This window comes from Ruditapes philippinarum, unplaced genomic scaffold (assembly GCF_026571515.1).
Source record: "Ruditapes philippinarum isolate M1 unplaced genomic scaffold, ASM2657151v2 ctg1812_1_1_1_1, whole genome shotgun sequence".
NCBI classification, from domain to species: Eukaryota; Metazoa; Mollusca; class Bivalvia; order Venerida; family Veneridae; genus Ruditapes; species Ruditapes philippinarum.
In genome coordinates, this window is record NW_026858034.1 from 51,759 (window position 1) to 72,837 (window position 21,079).

A 21,079-nucleotide genomic window follows, 5' to 3' on the forward strand; every position below is an offset into this window, starting at 1 on the left:
TCAAATATTGAAATTTACAACGATTAATCAGCAAAACACAATTGCCGACGACCAAATTTTACTGCAAACAAATTTCACGTAATCATCTACACTTATTAAAACCACCCACTTGCATGCTTTATATGAATACTTTTGTAGTAAACATATAATGATAGGTCATGATCCATCAGAATTATTGTGATGCCACAAAGTACAAACGAACATTAAACAGACCCTACATTTATTACTGATTTCTCAGATTGCCATGCAGATATTGTAAAATACTTTTTCATAATCAATAGTTTATTTTCTTTCAAATAAATGTGTATTCACCGAAACACCATCAAAGCGGACTTCCTTCATCCCCTTGATAACAGCGTCTATGTATGGAGAACTGTAATTATATTTGTGAAGCTGTAGTCCTGATTCAGCCAAATACTTTATACTGTTGTTTAATCCTACGTAAATCATAAAAGTGATCGTTATATGGTAGTCCTGATTCAGTCAAATATTTTATACTTTTGTAAATTTTGTTTGATCTTCGTAAATCATAAGGTTAGTCCCGATTCAGCCACATTCATTATACTGTTGTATAATCTTGCATTAATCATAAAATTGATGGTTTTATTATTGATAAAGTTAACGTTCCATAAGCTACCCGGATAGTTTCATCAAATAAAACAATCCAAAGCGGTAAAGTTCAAGTGGTTTGAAGAAAACGACTTTACTCGGTCACGAACGCCCCTGATAGTGTTTTTAAGAAATAGGACATTCAGAACTTAATGAATTGTCTAAAGATTAAAACAATTAAAGATGTGTAAAAGAAACCGTCTTAATTCCATAGATTAAATGGAAATCAAGCTGATTGAAGAATGTTAACATTGCTAAATGCTTTAATATTTAAGTTTATGGTGAAACTAGCTGGCAGAAACGTAGACAAACCTTAACGAATGCTTCACTATGATCAAATAAAGAAAGTAAACATATTCGTAATTACTAAATTATAACGACATTTAAAAACATAGATTTAGAATTAAAACGTACCTAATGCGAGCGCCCAAGGTGTGTCATAGATCCAACTTATAAATGTTGACATTTCGTAGTTAGTATCTTCCACAAGATCTTGCAATTTATTCATTACCTCTTTTGGGGTCTGAGGATGACAATAATTAATTTACATAATTATGGAAGAGAACAATGTAGGTTTTAATTAACATTTAAAGTCTTCAGGTCATTTGTTAGACGTACAAGCACGTCTGATCACAATCTAACTACTTAATGTGCTTAAATGAATAAATGATACATTATCATATGAGAGTGTTTCCATTATTCGAACGTTTAAACAAGCTTCAATTTGCTGTTTGCAAATATGACAAAATGATTTAAAAAAATACCTCTCCGGAAGTACATGGCTTTTCCGATGTACTTTCTCGTAGGTGATCAAGGGTAAAATGTCCATTAGTTGCTTCAATTAACTCTTCCTTAGTGCAGTCCATTTCGTTCATGTCAGCATCATCTATCCAGCCATCAAACAATGTTGACCCAGACAGTATCCAGACATAGCTATCACCATACATACCTTGATGGTACACCTGAATATAGATGAGTTATGTCAATACGAGATGTGTTTTTAGTAGAAGACAGTCCAAGCAATGGCGCTTCAGAACATAAAGAACAGGGACAGAAAGCTTAAAATATTATTTTCCATCAATCCAAGGGCAAATTTACATTGGGTTGCTCTTAATTGTTGATTGTTTAACGTGTCGAATCATTCATGCATTCATACATACGTGAAATTCCTTCACATACAATAAGATCATTTTTATTTTGCTTGAGTAACACAAAGTGATTATAGTCTAGTGTGAATTTGTAATAAAAACAAGATCAGACATGGGAAAAGCACAAAACGTGGAACAAATATCAATTTAAACAAAAGAAATATGTATGTACAGGGCAAACTGCATAACTACCAAGATGGCCGTCATAACAATATATCAATCTCATATGAATTTAAGATAAGCACAGATGGTTTGTATCTGATCATTTGCACTTGAAATACATCCAGTTTTTATTTATCGTAAGATATCATAAGTCACCTCATAAATATAAACACAAGCTAACAATTGTAGTGTCAAGAGATGTAACATTATGCTCAACTTTGTTATCTATAGCTTTATTATTGAAAATACCGTACGCAAAGTACATTTTATATGGTCAAACAATGTTTTATACTTCATATAATGCACACACGTTGTTGTTATCTAGAAGTTTTGAAATGACTTAGATTATACGATAAAATAATAAAAAAAACAACTAAAAACAATGATTAATAATTAATTGTATGATATAGGTTTTTTTATTATTTTATCATATAACCTTAGTCATTTCAACACTTCTAATTAGATAGTTTTTAATTTTGTAGTCCATTTGCTAAATATCAAGGCTATTGTTTTGTCCTGTCAATTTCTTTTACATTATTATAAAGCAACAACAAAAAGAAAGCAAACAAACAACAAAACAAAAAAAGGAAAAGGATTGTAGTTTGGTTTGTACTTACCTCGCAAAATATTTTTGGTGCAACTTTTCCTCTGAAAGCTGCCATAATGATCCGGACACCGAATTGCTGTAGAGGAAGAGAAAAACATGATGTATGATTTGATTAAATCAGCTTTAATTAAACACATTGGATGATTTATTTCACTAATTAAAAGTAGAGTTCACACCCGATACATATAAACGTAATAATACTTCCATAGTGTGTATAATTATCCTTCAGTATTCCTCACTTTTTAACATTGTCCCTTTAACAATTTAAAGGCAAAACTGTCGAAATATTAACTCTGTGAACCTATAAATTATTGTCTTTATAAAATGATATACTGATATTATATAAAGGCAAAAAAATGTTTCCGTTAGACAATGTACTCATGGAAAAAAGCAACAAATGGCGAATGATACTAGAAAGAAAAGCGGCAGATGATACTCTTCATGACTCCATGATTGTAATCAAGACAAGAGTATAAGTAATGTTATTTGTTTATAAAAACATATTAATAGCATTGTGCTATGCATCAAAATATGAACACATTTTATGTTGGCCTGAACATGATCTATAATCTTTGACTATTTTTGCATATGTCTATTTTTTTTAAAAAAAATGGCAATCTTTTCAAATACATTACTATACTACGTTTCTGTTTTTATCATTGATCATATATTAACCAAAACGTGTAAATAATTTATTTTATTAACCATGTTAATGTTCTTTAACACATCATGCATGCAACGGGTGTATTGATTTACTTTTTTACCTTATTACATTATATTATAGTTATGTTTTCAATAAGCAACTGGACATAAAATTGATTTGTGAAATTTGTGTTTATCTTCCGTCTGTAAAAGAATTAAGTATCTGCTTAATTTACTCAAATTACTCTTTGTATTAGTTTAAACGATACTTTCGTTTGAATTTCCACGTAAGCATTCTTGAATTCTAGGAATATGATTCCCACGTAAGCATTTTTGAATTCTAGGAATATGATGTATTATTTTCTTAAAGAATATTTTTAACATCATTTTCTTGACATTAGATTATCAAATTTTAAATAATATAAATGATCATCTCAGCAGAGTGCAATGTTCAATATCTTTTGAAGGTATGGTGAAAAAATATCAATGGTCAACTTTTGATGTATTTTGTGTAACTTCGCTGACATTTCGTGAAATTAGCATAGATAAAAGACTACTATTGCGTCAGAGAAACCTTACAATGTAAGGTTAGGACACAGCGTGATCTTCTATGTTATCTGAAAGACGCCATTTCCTTAAAATGACAAACATTTCTACATTGAAACAGATAAAAGTATGACTTTATTTCCCTATTTTGTCAGGCTTTTTCCTGTTTTAATTAGATGATAGCGGATAAATAACTTCACGAGCAACTGTCAATCATCGTCTTCACAAAATGAAATTCTGACTGTCACCAGCTACTCACCTTATATCTTTTCAGAATATCACCGATACTGCTAGTGTCTGATATAACGGCAGATGTTTCTAGGGTCAGATTATTTTCTCGCAGACGATCATGAAAATCATCAATTTGCTGTAATTGAAAGGTAAAATAAGACGTAGCGTTTGTAATTTTGTAAGTTTGTAAAAAAGAATAAGCACTATGATTGTTATTGACGTTATAGATATTATTGTTGAAACGTTACTAACATCGTTTATTTTTATTCCTTTAGTACCTTAAAGGCCCGCTATATTTTAATTCCCTCATCTTTTTTCAATAATAAGAATAACTTCCTGTAAAATTATTATAAATAACAATCAATGGAAGCAAAATCTTGCTAAAATACCTAAGTCTCCATCCCAAATATTGTGAATGTTCAATAATAACCGACATTTGTATTCTTTCAATTTGATTTTAACATATATTATGTTCATATTTGGATAAAATAAATTTAATTGCTGAAATTTACCTAAAACAAATCTTATTGAATTTTATTTGAATAAGAGAATGCACAAATTATGTTTTGGAGCTGCATTTTCATTAACAAATCCTGTTGATTTGGTCCTTACTTAAAAACTGTTAGTGTTTATTGTTTTATTTTTATTTTTTTTTTTTTGACATTAAGTTTTTATACCTATAGTAATTAAAACGTAATATTTCTTTTCTGTGCGTACATGTGTTTATGAGCGACTTACCGAAATTATCAGTATTTACAAATATCAAATTTGAGCCTAATATATTTTAAGTGCCATAGAGCAGGGTCGCCATAGAAACCAGATAAGAAGTGAACGAAAGTGTGTTATATGTACCAAAGACGATATTGAAGACCAATTTCATTTTGTGTGTATATGTGAGAAGTATAAGGACTTGAGAAAATTATATATTCCGTACTACTTTAGAAATCGTCCTAACATGTTTAAGTTTATTGAACTGTTAGATTGTAATAATATCAAAATATTGTGTAGACTGTCAATATTTATTTCAAGAGCTCTGAAAGTAAGAAACAATCACATTAATCTTGAAGTTTAATAATATCAAATGTTGGCCTGTGTGTAATATATATTTGCCAATTTGATTTTATTCTTACTGATTACATTGTATATTATTTTCCTTCTATGCAACTGACAACTTGTTTTGCCATTTTCATTTGCATGTGATTGATTGTACATGTATCATATTTTCATGATTGATGATAAGCTGTATATGCTTAAGTCAAAATAATTATTCTGTTCTGTTCAGAAAAATATTCACATTCTTTGAGTTTAATCGTATAAACTTTTATAAAATTTCATTTACATTGAATCATAAAATTTATAGAACTCTTCAATTCTTTTTCATCCTTAACAATTATGAAATGGAAACCGTAGGGTTTCATAAATACGCCGCTGTTGTTGTCTTTGTTTCATTGCAAATGATTATATTCCGAGGAAAAGAGGAACTGCAAAACAAAAAATGTTACTTCCGGCACAATATTTCCGGCACACCAGGGAAATCAGATTATTGAAATGAAACTTTAAGTGCGAAATGTGACAACACTCTTTTGTTAAATGAAGATACATGTTTGAATAACTGAATGAGGACAAAAATCATTATATCTTGATCAGCGTTACTGTTGTATAAAAGAACATTTGCCTTATTTCTATTATCAGTAGTACAGTGAACACGATCATTCACGCAAAAAAATCTGGTTTTGTACATGCTTTGGAGATATATAAGCGTGTTTTCTTAACGCAGTATTAAGTCTTAACGGTATAAGCGTGGTTCTAACCGTTTAAAAGGCTGACACTAACTGTTAACCGAATAATTTTATTTAATCAGTGCATTACATTAGAGTGATGTATGATTTATGACAGTGCCTCTTTATAAAACAGCATCCTTATTAAGAGAGCAAGCAACCTTTCAAAAATTAAACGGACTCCACTGGCGTTTTTGACATGGCGTGCCATGGAATTTTTTCAACATTCTTGTACTGTTTGCTGTACGTATGGACCAATTACTCTAATGCAAAATTTCATATCATTTGCTCACTCTGCAATTGCAGATTGATGATTTTAATTGTGCAAATGACTTTTAATGAAAAGCGTTTAAACCCTTTAGATTCAAAATTGCACTAAAATCGATTTTTATTTTGATTCTGAGTACTTTTCGTTTATAATCTACTGTATTTTTGTTTATTTGAGGTGGCCTAGTTGAACTTTTGAAGAATTTCAAATGTTACGCTGACATTCTTCATGTAATGAATGATTTTATCGATTTAGATACTTCAATATCTTGTTCGAAACGAAATTTATAGTTATAATAAACAAGAGGGCCATGATGGCCCAAAGTCGCTCACCTGTATATAGGCCCCTGGAGCGGGGCCAGTTTAAACCCCAGGGCTTTTATTTGAACAAACTTGGTTGTATATGTATGCATGTATATATATATATCTATATATATATATCTATATATATAATATATATATATATATATATATATATATAATATTATATATATATATATATATATAAAATATAAATATATATGTATATATATATATGTATATATCTAAAAAAAAAAGTCAAGCTAATGAATGACCCCTGGGGCGGGGCCAATTTTGACCCAGGGCTTTTATTTGGAACAAACTTGGTAGACACCCATGAGAACATGTTTCATGCTAAAATATCTTAGCTCTAGCTCTTTGAGTTCTTTAAAAGAAGATTTTTTAAGTTTTTACTATATGCACATAGGGAAAATCAATGACCCCCGGGGGCGGGGCCAATTTTGACCCTAGGGCTTTTATTTGAACAAACTTTGTAGACACTCATTAGAAGATGTTTCATGCTAAATATCTTAGCTCTAGCTCTTTGGGTTCTTTAAAAGAAGATTTTTTAAGTTTTTAACTATATGCATATAGGGAAAATCAAAGGACACCCCTGGGGCGGGGCCAATTTTGACCCTAGGGCTTTTATTTGAACAAACTTGGTAGACACTCACTAGAAGATGTTTCATGCTTTATATCTAAACACTAAAGCTCTCTGGGTTTTTTCAAAGAAGATTTTAAGTTTTTGCTATACACAGTCATATAAGGAAAATCAATGACCCCGGGGCGGGGCCAATTTTGACCCTAGGGCTTTGATTTGAACAAACTTTTGTAGACACTCACTAGAAGATGTTTCATGCTTAATATCTAAACTCTAGCTATTTGGGTTTTTTCAATGAAGATTTTTTTAAGTTTTTGCTATACACATATAAGGAAAATCAATGACCCCCCGGGCGGAGCCAATTTTGACCCCAGGGCTTTTATTTGAACAAACTTGGTAGACAGCCATTAGAACATGTTTCATGCTAAATATCTTAGCTCTAGCTCTTTGAGTTCTTTAAAAGAAGATTTTTTAAGTTTTTACTATATGCATATAGGGAAAATCAATGACCCACCTGGGGCGGGGCCAATTTTGACCCTAGGGCTTTGATTTGAACAAACTTGGTAGGCACTCATTAGAAGATGTTTCATGCCAAATATCTAAGCTCTAGCTCTTACGGTTTTTTAGAAGAAGATTTTGTAAGTTTTTCTTATTGGTTGCCATGGCAACCAGAGTTTTTAATGGAATTTAAATTTTTGAACAACTTTCAAAGGGGTCCACCTAAGGATCATTTCTGTAAAGTTTGGTTGCAATTGGCCATGTAGTTTAGGAGGAGATGTTGTTTGAAAAGTTTGACGCCATTTTTTGAACGACGCACGACGCACGACGGACGCAGAGTGATGACAAAAGCTCACCTTTGAGCACTTCGTGCTCAGGTGAGCTAAAAATAAGTCGGCCTGTGATTTAGAAAATGAAATGTTTGAAATTTACTGAACTTTTTATGTTTATAATAAAAAATAATTCGGCCTGTGATTTAGAAAATAAAATATTCTATTTAAGATACTTGATAACTTTTCGATTTTGAAGAAAATTGTTGAAAAGACAACCTTACATGTACTTAAATGTATCGGAAAGAAAACAACTTTTTTGATATATAATAAAATGATGAAATAATAACTGACCGAAACTGAAAACTCCTCTTGGTATGCAATGGTCCCTACTCTTGACCATCCAAAATGTTTCATCATCTTTATTCTTAAAGGATTTAGTGTATTTGCCACTTGATTCACTTTGAAAAGTGTTGAAAATAGAGATCGGTCTGTGGTTGTTGCTGTTGTTGCGATATAAGACAGCTGAAATAAAAAAAAAATATATAAGCCCATTAATCCGCGTTGCCTTCAGCAAAATGTTATGAAATATACGAAATATACAGGAAACTTTTGTTATGCATCAGGTGTCAGTATTGGATTGAAATATTTGAAGTATTATTGGCATGGTAACAATACAATGCTTAAAATTTATAATCAAATTAAACTATTCAAAAGACTAACTTGGTTGAATATTCTTAAACAGAGTTAATTTTAAAGTCAATATCAAATTTTATCAAAAGGAATTAATGTGTAGAAGCCTATACTTTATTTTGTGAATTTAGAACTCAGACAGTTATTTAAAGTGTTACGTTCGAGACATTACACTTATATATATACACACATTGGCAACACAACAAGAATGATAACAAGATAATTCTAAAATTTTGAAAACTATGAACTTATTTTGTACCTCTATAATGTTATAGAAAGGAACAATTTGGCCTGTCCCGTGAGGGGGTTTGAAAATGTAGGTCCCAAAATAGCAATTTTGGAGGAAATCTTCTTGTAAATCTTTGTCAAAGCGGCGCTAATCCTGGTTTCCCCTGTAATCAGATGACTTGGTAGAAAGTTAAATGTCATGAAATGATGATGAACAAAACAATATTTTCAATCAAATTACAAGAATGTTATGTAAATGTTGTAAAGCAACGTTCAATACCCTTTTACACAGCTAGAGACCTTTTATCCTCGAATTTAGTTTGTTTAGATTAAACTATATAAAATGGGAGCAATAGCCTAGTGGTTAAGGTATCTGCCTCTCAACCCAGGGATTTGGGTTTGAGCTCTAATCGGGTCACAACCATGTTTCTTCATAATTTATGACAACAGTACTGGTTGGTTCCAAGATATATAAGTTTCAAGAACTAGTTTCACAAAATTGAGCTTAAATAAATATGTTTAAATCAAACTATATATACATTTTAATTAGCAAAGTATCAACAGTAAAACACTAACATAATCTTAAAAATTAAGACATCTCTCTACCGCCATCTTGACAAAATGGTAAAAAATGTTGTTTCGAATTTTTTTTTTATTTTTAATTAGTGGTTCATGGGCGCAGACGGTTGAGAAATAAATCATGTGATTTCAAGTTCTTTATTAGTTATTTATAAAAATAAATGATTTATTTTTCAAACATATAAAAGTAACTTGGTTTTTTGGGGGGAATTATTTCTTAATTTCAATTCAAAAATATAGAACTAGAAGTTTATCAATACGAGTTTTTACGAGGTTTTGTCAGTTTTATAGCGGGCCAAAGTCGTTTCATCGTTGTATTGCAAAGAAATAGACAAAGTTGTTTGCTATATGATTATATATGACAAAGTTAACGTGTTGTCCTTGAATCAATTAATACACACGATGTATTTATTGCTGCAATAGTTAAAATTTTAATTTTGGTTAAATTTGGTAACGGGCATGATGATTATTATGCCTTATCAACAAAAGATACCAAGCGGCAATTAAAAGTCGTGTTACACAATTTTTAATTTTTATATCATAAATATGATGCTCAAATTATTATTTATCAATTTTGTAAGTGTCAAAAAGCATTATTTATGAAGATATAACCGAATTTAACATTTCATGTAAATAAATGGAGGTAATAAAAAATTATTTTCTGTAAAGTCTAAGTCAATATTTTCAATAAGAAATGAATGCATATATTTAAATGATTACATATAATATGTACAAATATTTGCAGTACATACTTTACATATACTTCGATGTTTGAAAATTGTTTTATAAGCATAATTATATACATATATATAATTTCATTTAAGTTTTGGAAGGCATACGTACGCCCTCACAGCACTATCTCAATCATCTCAAATGAAAAAATACAGAGCCTACAAATTTAAACATAAACTTCTCCAAAATGCACTTGTTTGCTGGGTTTATCTAAAGGTAAGAAAATGAACAGATGTTTTATGACAATGCATTGCAACAGCTCTTATACGGGTGCATTTTGTTCAATGTAACACAGTGCCTCTTTAGATGGAGACAACGTGTTTTAATGTTAGTCTGGTCCCACGATACTGAGTCTGAGTAAATTACCTAAATGACAAGAAATCAGTTGCACATACCGTTTTGTTGTATACAGAGAAAATAAAACATTGTCTTTCCATTTCACGAAAATTCAAATAAAAATGATTTGCATCAAGGCAATCTACGATTAATTAAATTACTTTCGGCATAAACACCCTTGTAATAATTCATATTAGGAAGTCAGAAATAATTGTCGGTTTCTATGAAAAAATTTTCTTTTTACAATTTCATGTTAAATTTGAATTCTGCAAAAGCCAGTGTTAGTGGTAGGGGGTTAGTGGGACCGTAGATTGTCCTCACAAGTACCGTCTCTAAATAGGCTTGATCAAGTCATGCCTCGGCATTTTCAATTTTGCCGTTTTGGGCATTTTTTAAGGATTTCGTTTTTCTCATTTAATTTTGAAATAACGTTCCTATTAAAGACACATTTTATTATACGGCCTCATTGCATTTTACATCCATTTAGTGTTCTTGTTTCAAATTATATATTTTATTATAAAAAATGATATCATTTTTATATCCCTGGGTTTGCTTTGTTATGAAAACTGTTTTTAATAGCATATATTATTAACAGTATAGAATGTAAATTACATAGTATCTTTATGTATGAATTTGTCGGAATTATATTTTCATTTTATTTCGCTACTTTTAAAAACGTCTAGCATAGTAAAAAAAATTATTAACAAGATATGTTTGTAAAACATGTATGCCCCCTATCAGCAGCCAATGAGTCATGTGATAAGGTTATTATGCATGACTTCTGACCCAGTGATCAAACAATTAATAAGGGTTATCAAGAATAACTGGTCATGACCTTAACCTTTGACCTTTGATCTCCCACTTCATTTAGAGACCTCAGAAATAGACATGTTTGCAGATGACACCACACTTACAGCATCAGGACATTCACCACAAGAACTACATGATAAACTTCAAACCAACCTCAAACATGTAAACAAATGGTGCATACAAAATGCAATGGTCTTAAATACACAGAAAACAAAGGCAATGCACCTTACATCAAATAATACACAGCTTCATTTACCACCTTTACACCTTCAAGATCAAATGATCCAATTTTCTGAAACCGAAAAGCTACTAGGTGTTTTTGTCGATAGTAAACTAAAATGGAAAATCCAAATAGAAATGATACTTAAAAAATGCAACTCTCAGTTATACCCCTACTTCTCAGAATCAAGCAATACCTAGACTTACATGCAAGAAAACTATTCTTTAACTCATACATATTACCACACTTAGATTATTGCTGTACTATCTGGGGCAATTGCAGCAATGATCTGATCAATGAAATCATAAAATTCCATAAAGAGCAGCAAGAATAATTCTAGATAAAAGTTTCGATGCACCCTCCAGTGATTTGTTTAAAGAACTAAATTGGATGAGATTTGATGACAGAATGATATACAAAAAAGCAATCATAATGTTTAAAATCTATCAATGACCTACCATATCCACAATACATGCAAAGTAAATTCCAATTTGTTTACCAAAAACATGAGCGCAACGTTAAGATCTACAAATAGTTCAGACCTAGCTGTTCCACGACCTAAGAAAGAATTTTTCAGAAAATCCCTAGTATACTCTGGCCCTAAATTATGGAATAATATCCCTCTTAACATAAGAAAATCTAAAACAGTTCAGGAATTTCAAGCTTCATATATCTATCCTGGCATTTTTCATCATTAAATTAATCATTTATAACAAAATTAGAATCTTATCATTTGATGTACCAACTAAAACATATTTCCACTTTGTTTAATTTGTACTTCTTTGACATGTATTATGCTATGAATGGACTGTAAATTTTAACATGTATTTCTTGTTCTGATAATTTCAATGTACATTGTACTACAATGTTGTTGCAATTATTTCTGTAATATTGTAGTTGTATATATTGTAAATTATGTTTTTCTTAGAGGCCCACATGGAAGATTGGGAAACCAAATGTGTAGCCTCGATAAATAAAGCCTTTACTTACTTACTTACTTACTTACTTACTTACTTACTTAACCCCAAAATCCAATAGGGGTCATCTGCTGGTCACGACCAATCATCATACAAAGTTTGAAGTACCTAGGCCTAAGCTTTTTAAGTTAATTGATCGGAAACCGTTTTAACATACAAGGTCAATACGACCTTGACCTTTGACCCCTTGACCCCAAAATCAATAGGTCATCTGTTGGTCATGACCAATCACCATACCATGTTTGAAGTTCCAAGGCCAAAGGGTTCTTAAGTTATTGATTTGAATGCATTTTTACCTACAAGGTCAATGTGACCTTGCCCTTTGACCCTTAACCTCAATATCAATAGGGGTAATCTACTGGTCATGACCAATCATCATACCAAGTTTGAAGTTCCTAGGCCTAAGGGTTCTTTAGTTATTGATCGGAAAACGTTTTTACCTAAGAGCTCAATGTGACCTTGACCTTTGACCCCTTGACCCCAAAATCAATAGGGGTCATCTACTGATCATGACCAATTACCATATCAAGTTTGAAGTCCCTAGGCCTAAGGGTTCATTCGTAATTGATCGGAAACCGTTTTTACCTACAAAGTCAATGTGACCTTGACCTTTGACCCTTAACCCCAAAATCAATAGGGGTCATCTGCTGGTCATGACCAATCACCATACTAAGTTTTGAAGTTCCTAGGCCTAAGGGTTCTTTGGTTCTTTTGTTATTGATCGGAATCGTTTTTACCTTCAAGGTCAATGTGACTGTGACCTTTGACCCCTTAACCCCAAAATCAATAGGGGTCATCTGCTGGTCATGACCAATCACCATACCAAGTTTGAAGTTCCTAGGCCTAAGGGTTCTTTTGTTATTAATCAGAAACCGTTTTTACCAAAGAGGTCAATGTGACCTTGACCTTTGACCCCTTGACCCCAAAATCAATAGGGGTCATCTACTGATCATGACCAATCACCATACCAAGTTTGAAGTTCCTAGGCCTTAAAGTTCTTTAGTTATTGATCGGAAACCGTTATTGCTTACAAGGTCAATGTGACCTTGACCTTTGACCCCTTGACCCCAAAATCAATAGGGGTCATCTACTGATCATGACCAATCACCATACCAAGTTTGAAGTTCCTAGGCCTTAGTTCTTTAGTTATTGATCGGAAACCGATTTTGCTTACAAGGTCAATGTGACATTGACCTTTGACCCCTTGACCCCAAAATCAATAGGGATCATCTACTGATCATGACCAATCACCATATCAAGTTTGAAGTTCCTAGGCCTTAAAGTTCTTTAGTTATTGATCGGAAATCGTTTTTGCTTACAAGGTCAATGTGACATTGACCTTTGACCCCTTGACCCCAAAATCAATAGGGGTCATCTACTGATCATGACCAATCACCATACCAAGTTTGAAGTTCCTAGGCCTTAAAGTTCTGAAGTTATTGATCGGAAACCGTTTTTGCTTACAAGGTCAATGTGACCTTGACCTTTGACCCTTTGACCCCAAAATCAATAGGGATCATTTAATGATCCTGACCAATCACCATATCAAGTTTGAAGTTCCTAGGCCTTAAGGTTCTTTAGTTATTGATCGGAAACCGTTTTTGCTTACAAGGTCAATGTGACCTTGACCTTTGACCCCTTGACCCCAAAATCAATAGGGGTCATCTACTGGTCATGACCAATCACCATTTCAAGTTTGAAGTTCCTAGGCCTTAAGGTTCTTTAGTTATTGGTCGAAAACCGTTTTTGCTTACAAGGTCAATGTGACCTTGACCTTTGACCCCTTGACCCCAAAATCAATAGGGGTCATCTACTGGTCATGACCAATCACCATACCAAGTTTGAAGTTCCTAGGCCTAAGGGTTCTTTAGTTATCACTCGGAAACCATTTGGTCTACGGACCGACGGACCGACGGACCGACGGACCGACAAGTGCAAAGCAATATACCCCCTTTTCTTCGAAATGGGGGCATAATTAGTTTAACTATTGTTATACAAAAAAAATATAAAAAATAAATTTAGACTATTAAATAAAAGTTGAAATTTTGAGGATAAAACAAATTATCAGATTGCAAAATTTCATCAAGAATTCCATTTTTCAGTAAGAAAAGTTTTTTTTGACGTTGCTTAGACAGACATTTAAACTGACATTAGGCTCATAGTTGAGCTGAATTGACTAAACATTTCAAAAGATTGACTGTTAACATGGTGATTGACCAACACCTGATGTTGGAAAATGTTTAGGATAAAATATAAATCAGCCTTATATGTAAATGTTAAAAGTTGACGGTTTCAGATAAATTCACTTGGATATTTCAAGAAATTCCCTTGGGTCACATGAGTTATTTATCGATCATGCTAAGTAATTTATAAAGTTTAAAGGAATTATGGCAAAATGTAAACTTATTTTGCAAGCCATCCCTTCACTCATTATATATCCCTGGGTGGGCATAATGTCACTTTAAGTATTCAAATGATGTTTGATTTTGAAAGCAATGTACAAATTAAGCCGGTACTTGGTGGGTAATAATGGTTACTCTTGACTTACTCTTCCTAATTATCCAATTTTTCAAATTGTATAAAAGATAAGAAAATATAAGACAGAACGATTTCACATTTCTTACCTTTGTATCTCTTATCACTAATTCGATTGTGTAGTCGGACAGAATATCAGATTTGTTATCAACCCCTTCGAATCCGTATCTAAATACTTCCGGGAAAAAGTTTGTGTATCTTACATACCAATGTTCTGTAAGCTCCAATAAAACACCAACATATAATTTCGTCTTTTCACAGTAATCAAGCCCGATAAAATGCAATAAAAGTACAAGTATCACTTTGTAAATATTCATATTTGAATTTTTAAATATCAATTTATCTACATTGAATATTAAACTTATTTTATAATTCAGACAAAATCACATTATCTACAACACATTTTCCCATAATTAAAAGCGCCAGAAGGTTTTGATATCTCAAGATAATGTAAGACAATTTTCCTTGTCAAATTCCTTTACGCCGTAAAGGAATTCCTATACGTTTGTTTCGTATCATGAAAGTCTTTGCAGGTAAAAGAGAAATGATATCGGGAAAACACAGGTGCCTGTAGTTGAGGCTGTCGCAGAGAGGCAAGTTACACTGGTGACGCTTGTTCTCATTGAACATTTCACAATCACGGTAATATAAATTTACAACTTAAATTAAAGCGGCCTTCAGCTTTTATTTTCTGTTGGAAAAATATTTTGAAATAAGTATTTCAGTAATTTTATCTTGAAAAGAGCGTCATATCACTGGTAAGCCTTCTTCAAAACAGAGTCACAAAGATTATTAATCGCATGTAAGTGAAGTTCGTTTTAAGAAATAGAGATCGGGAAAGGAATCGTTCGATTTACTAATTTATAGAGAGCGGACCGGTAGAATAGAGGTACTGTTTATGTATTTTATCTTCGGTAAATTTCATTTTCCATCTTAAATCGTTTGATTTGACAACTATATGAAACGATGTATCTACAAATATCATATTTAACTTGTAGAAAAGATGAAGGCCTCTTTAAACAAAGTATTGATTACAATATTTCTAACACAGCAGCAAGAGTACATTTTTATACTTCAGAAGTTATTTCCCCATATCCATACTATATGTGAAGACAAAGTAGAAGTAAGTGAAGACATCACCAATCGTTAGCCCATACGGCGGTAAACACTAAATCACAGTAGTTCAATTAATTACCTTCTTTGACTTATAATTATCTTTTCTAAACAATGATGAACTTATGTCTAACGTATAAAACAAGGTATTAACACCTATATGTAAATCTGGTCCTATTAAAGACATGGAGTTTTAGAGATGATGATTGTTATCCCTTAATTATTATTTATTCGTGTGTTAATTAATTTGAGGTTTACAAGCTACTAACCCTTAAGTATCTTACCTATACAGGTAATCTAAATGGTTTGTTTTAATCCCATTTTGCATCAGAAATGCTTTCATGTTTATTTCCCAATAGTTTTTTTAATTTTTGTTGTACTTTTATAGTTTCAAAAAAGTTGCGCATTGACCGAATACCTGAACAATCTGTTTCTTCTATCGTTTTTTTTTTCTTTTCTTTTTTTCGGGGGGGGGGGGGGGCAATAATTACTATAGTTAAAGTGATTTAGTAGTTGGTATAAAATGTAAACAAAGACACAAAATACTTAATCACTATAATTGCCAAAAAGCAATAGAAACAAGAAATGGATCAGGTAAAAGGCAAATGAATATCTTCGTTTTTGAAACTATAACTAGATTCAGTATAAGCCGTAAATGAATCTAAAGATCTAAAGCTGAAAATGGAAGGATGAAGGTTAAAAAACTTTAAATATTGTTACAAAATACATAACGATCTTTTTTATTACGGTTTCATCACGTTGCATATATTTATTTTGTACAGGGCCTATGTAGCCTAGATGAAACAGTCTCTGTCTTCAAATTAATTACCCTCACTTTTGTGATTCTCTCTTAGGAGATTTGGATTCTTAAATGTTAGAAAACTATTTGTTTTGCTTGAAGAAGGTCGCAAAACTTCGTCAGCTAATGCTTGATATTTTGTCCGGAGCTGCATCAAGGTCTTCCTTCATCAGCTTGAAGCTTGAAAGTTATCATTAGGCTTTTGAAGAATACTTTGACAAAAACGTATTTTGACACTTGTCACGTGTCCGATAATATTAGCTTCTATCAACATCAACGTTTTACTCAACAGTGGAAACTATTATCTTGTTTGCTTGTTCTATAATTTGGTAATGGTTGTTATTGCATTTCTATAGACATAAAGTACAACCTTTGATACATTTTCTGACAGCAAAAAGAATCAAAGTGGATGTATCAAGACTTAATTTTAAGATTAATGAACTGTATGACTCGTGATATGACACGTGACTTGCTACTCTGTGTATTTATGACTATTAGCGTCGGCACAAAAATAGGTCAAGGCATGGCAGTGATTAAAGTCAAGGAAAACGGTTATTGGTCTTTTAATCAATTAAGGTACAAAGTGAGCTATTTGCACGTGTTTTGTCTATAGAACAACGGAAGGAGAACAGAGATATAGTGGATATGATGATATACGGCACGTAATGGTGAGGGAGACGATTTTTTTATGTAAAACGTCACATAGCTACGCTAATTACCATGTTGCATCATAAATCAATTATTTTTATAAATATAATAACTCAGGAATTTTAAGGGATATACGATTACGGATGTATTAGCGAGCTTACAGTTTTGTATTCTACAGATCATTGCATTCAAAAAACAAATGTGTGTTGTTATTTCAATCGAGTTTGTTTGTATCTGTTAACATGTGTATAAGAAATATTGATTAAATTGTAATGATTTTTTATGACATGACGAGACTATAAACATTAGCCGAGGTTTGCAATACAATTTGATATAGGGTTGAACAAATAACTTATGTACAAATTATCAGATTATTGCCTTACCCCGCTTTTCCTGAATCATCATTTTAGCTTGCAAAATGACACAAACTGGGAAATGTTGCAACACAAGAATCAAACTGTCACGTATCATTGTCTCCTGGCGTTTATTGCTCTAATAATTTTAATACAAAAAATAATTGAGGCTCACTAGGCCACATTTGACAGATATAAATAAATATTTGGCGAATTTCTGCCATTTTGTTCTTCAAGATATCATGTTATTAGCTTTTACTCTGATATTTCTAAAACAAGTAATTCAATAAAACTTATAAAAAGTACTTGTATACATGTCGGATCAAAAGCAAGCACAGTAAGCCAAGTATCTTTTTGGAATTCAGAAATTGACATTTTATTTAAATACCTAGACGGAATTTTTAAATCATGAAAATTGATGTAAGTTGTGAGGTTGATCAAGCACAGTAAGGCAGGTATTTTTTTTTTGAATTTCAAAATTGACGTTTTATTTAAATATCAAGACGGAATCAAAATAATGAATATTGATTGAAGTGACGATGGTTATCATTCTTATTTTATTACTGTATCTGTGTATTTGCTTCTTTAAGTGGTAAAAAGCACTGAACGTTTGTTCTCATTTTTTTAACTGTAAATGAAAATTCCAAATCTCTTAGTAACATTATCTATATTAATTGAATTTTGATTATATACGAGTAACACATTAATTCAATAGAATGTGTTATGCAACAATCGTTACTCCACTTTTTGCCCAAGCAAACAGTATCTTGGGTATAAATTTCATTTCACACTTCTTTTCCTATAGTGTTTTCATTTCTTATTTATTCTTTTCATTAAAAGATTGCTGTTACATTATCGTTCATAATTACATAGAATTCTAACATTGATGTTATTTCAGCCAACATTTTTTATTTGCCCTTCCAGTATGCGGATACACGTATTTTATATTTAATTATTGAAATTTGTAAATGTCAGTTTCTGCTTTGTAAATATCACAATAACTACGAGTATATAACATTTTAAGATAAATAATTAAAACCAAAATATGCGTTTTATATGTTTTGTTTTAGAAATACTTGTCTTTTGAATATCTAATAGTAAATCATCAGAACACGACTTTATATTTATGTCTTATAACAAATTCCTGATAAAAAAATATTTCCTTATATAATATTTTTATCATAAATAATGACTGAATGCAAAAGGATTAAATTATGTTTTAAAATATTTTCACAATTATACAAACACTTGAACAGAAAGTAAACCAGGAGGTGAGCACGAGGTCAAACATCAGAATGGTTTGTGAACTGGTTTATTCAAGAATTGACCTGTTTCAGTTTTTCAGGATGTATTTCAATGATACATGATAAATGAAGTTCCAGAAACGTGACTTACTGTTATATGATTAAAAATATAAACATATCAAATAAATTTCTTGGCAATATAGCACTATTCAGATTACATAATTTAGAACATTCATATACATTAATTTAATTAATACCTCTCCGTTATATTCGACAAAAGTTCTCATCATGTACAAGAAGCGCCTGATATCACGAAGGTATTATTTATCAACAATTTTATTCTATTATCAGATTTTGCTGTAATTCTTTATTACGATGGTTGCATAATATGTAATGTGTTTTATACAATATCTCAAAAACTTTCGACTAAACATAACATCCTATCATATATTATCCATAATTATGATCTTTGATTCTTCATAAAAAAGCGCCACGTTATGCTGGTTTGGCTAGACATCTGAGGCCAGGACCGATGGCTGAGCCTGACCTGTCTCATAAGATACTTTATCAGACCCCAATTTCGTTATCTTCTACTTGATCAAATGACAATGTCTTGCTTGAACTGTTTTATAAGCTCTAATTTCTTCAATATTCTCTACCCGCAAATTACCGCCCATTCCCCTTAGCACCGTATGGTCCACATGTAAAAGAATACATGTGCTCCAAACATGAAAACAATGAGCGGAATAAAATAAAATTGAATTTTAAAAGGGGATCTGAGGTTATGAAACCTGCAAATTGACAACGAACAAATGAGCATTATGTCATTTTAACAAAAGCACATTATTTTCAGCAGAAATGACCTACAGGAGAAATTATTAATCTTGAATTTAACAAGAGTCTGAAGAGATGCATATATGACCAACAGACCCATTATGACTTTGAATCACTTGAATGTTCTTTCCCCGTCTGACGTCCTTCACATTTTATCAAAAATTGAATAATTATAACGTGTTCTTTCTTTTAATAAATAGGAGAAAAACAATAACAAATTTATGAGTAAGGTAGTTTTTTTTTATTTTGTCGTAATTATGATCTTGTCGAATCTAGTTTGCACTACAAATATTCCAATTATTAGACGGGAAAAAAAGAAATAAATGGTAATGTTGCCTCGTAATTAGAACGCTAATTGAACATAATTTCTCCTTACATCCAGTTTCAAGGACATTTCAAAATGTGATATATTGCTATTCAATCTACTGATGCATCCAAATATTGAAACATGACTTTTCCAGAAAGCTAAGTGATAATTTCATTAATAAAATCATGTTAAATATAAATGTTCCAATAGACTTTCACCTTTTCTTTTGTTTTTCCAATGAATATGCTTTAACAATCATTTGCCGAAAAATGAGAAGTTGTTAAAACGTTATATCTTTAGCTTAGGTAGCAACATTAACACCATTTGAAATCTTTTTTTCAGGAGACACACAATAGGTATGTCAAGATATTAAAAGTTTTAAGGTAACAGTTTACTAGTATTCAATACAATAAACTAACTTTAAAATGTTTCATATTCTGCTAAGGCCATTATTGGTAGTTATTATTAACAATAACTAAATATACAAATTTTCATAAATAACTGACATGGGTGATAGTAACATGCATACCATATTCAAATGCAGCATGAAAATATAAAGTGAAAACAGAATAAACATAGATATGAAAAAGTATTCATATACTATAAACTTAGATATGTGGGAGCAAGGTCAAGGTAATTTGCTTACAATAGAATTTTCAGCTTCTACTCAATAACTTCAGTGCACTTTGACCTATTGATTGCTGTCACATCAAAACTTGGTCGTTGAAAACCTGGTTTTCGTCGCATTGCAGCGCTTCTTGTTTATTTACCCCCCCCCCCTTATAAATGCAAGGCATGAGAGTTATCGGTCTGTAATTCATAGGTTGTGTTCTGGGTTTTCCATTTTTTTGTAAACAGATATAATAATACCCATTTTACAATTTTGGGGGAGTATTCTTGTCTGTATTATCAGATTAAATAACTCTGTTATTGTAGTTAGTAACTTATGGCCACCATATTTTATATGCTCATTGCAGATCATAACGAACGAGGGAGCTTTTTGCTTTTAATCA

The 21,079-nt window shown here is 31.6% G+C and overlaps 1 protein-coding gene across 1 annotated transcript in view; it reads right to left on the reverse strand.

Annotated features, from left to right (window-relative positions):
- LOC132751879 (gamma-aminobutyric acid type B receptor subunit 2-like) overlaps positions 1-15,085 on the reverse strand; it is a 29,236-nt gene extending 14,151 nt beyond the window's left edge. The window contains exons 1-7 of the mRNA XM_060742086.1: positions 14,858-15,085; positions 8,013-8,183; positions 3,974-4,081; positions 2,537-2,602; positions 1,374-1,571; positions 1,024-1,132; positions 313-437 (exon numbers count right to left, since the gene is read on the reverse strand). Coding sequence (XP_060598069.1) covers positions 313-437; positions 1,024-1,132; positions 1,374-1,571; positions 2,537-2,602; positions 3,974-4,081; positions 8,013-8,183; positions 14,858-15,085 — 1,005 coding nt within the window. The remainder of the gene's footprint in view (positions 1-312; positions 438-1,023; positions 1,133-1,373; positions 1,572-2,536; positions 2,603-3,973; positions 4,082-8,012; positions 8,184-14,857) is intronic.
- Between the last annotated feature and the right edge of the window lie 5,994 nt (positions 15,086-21,079).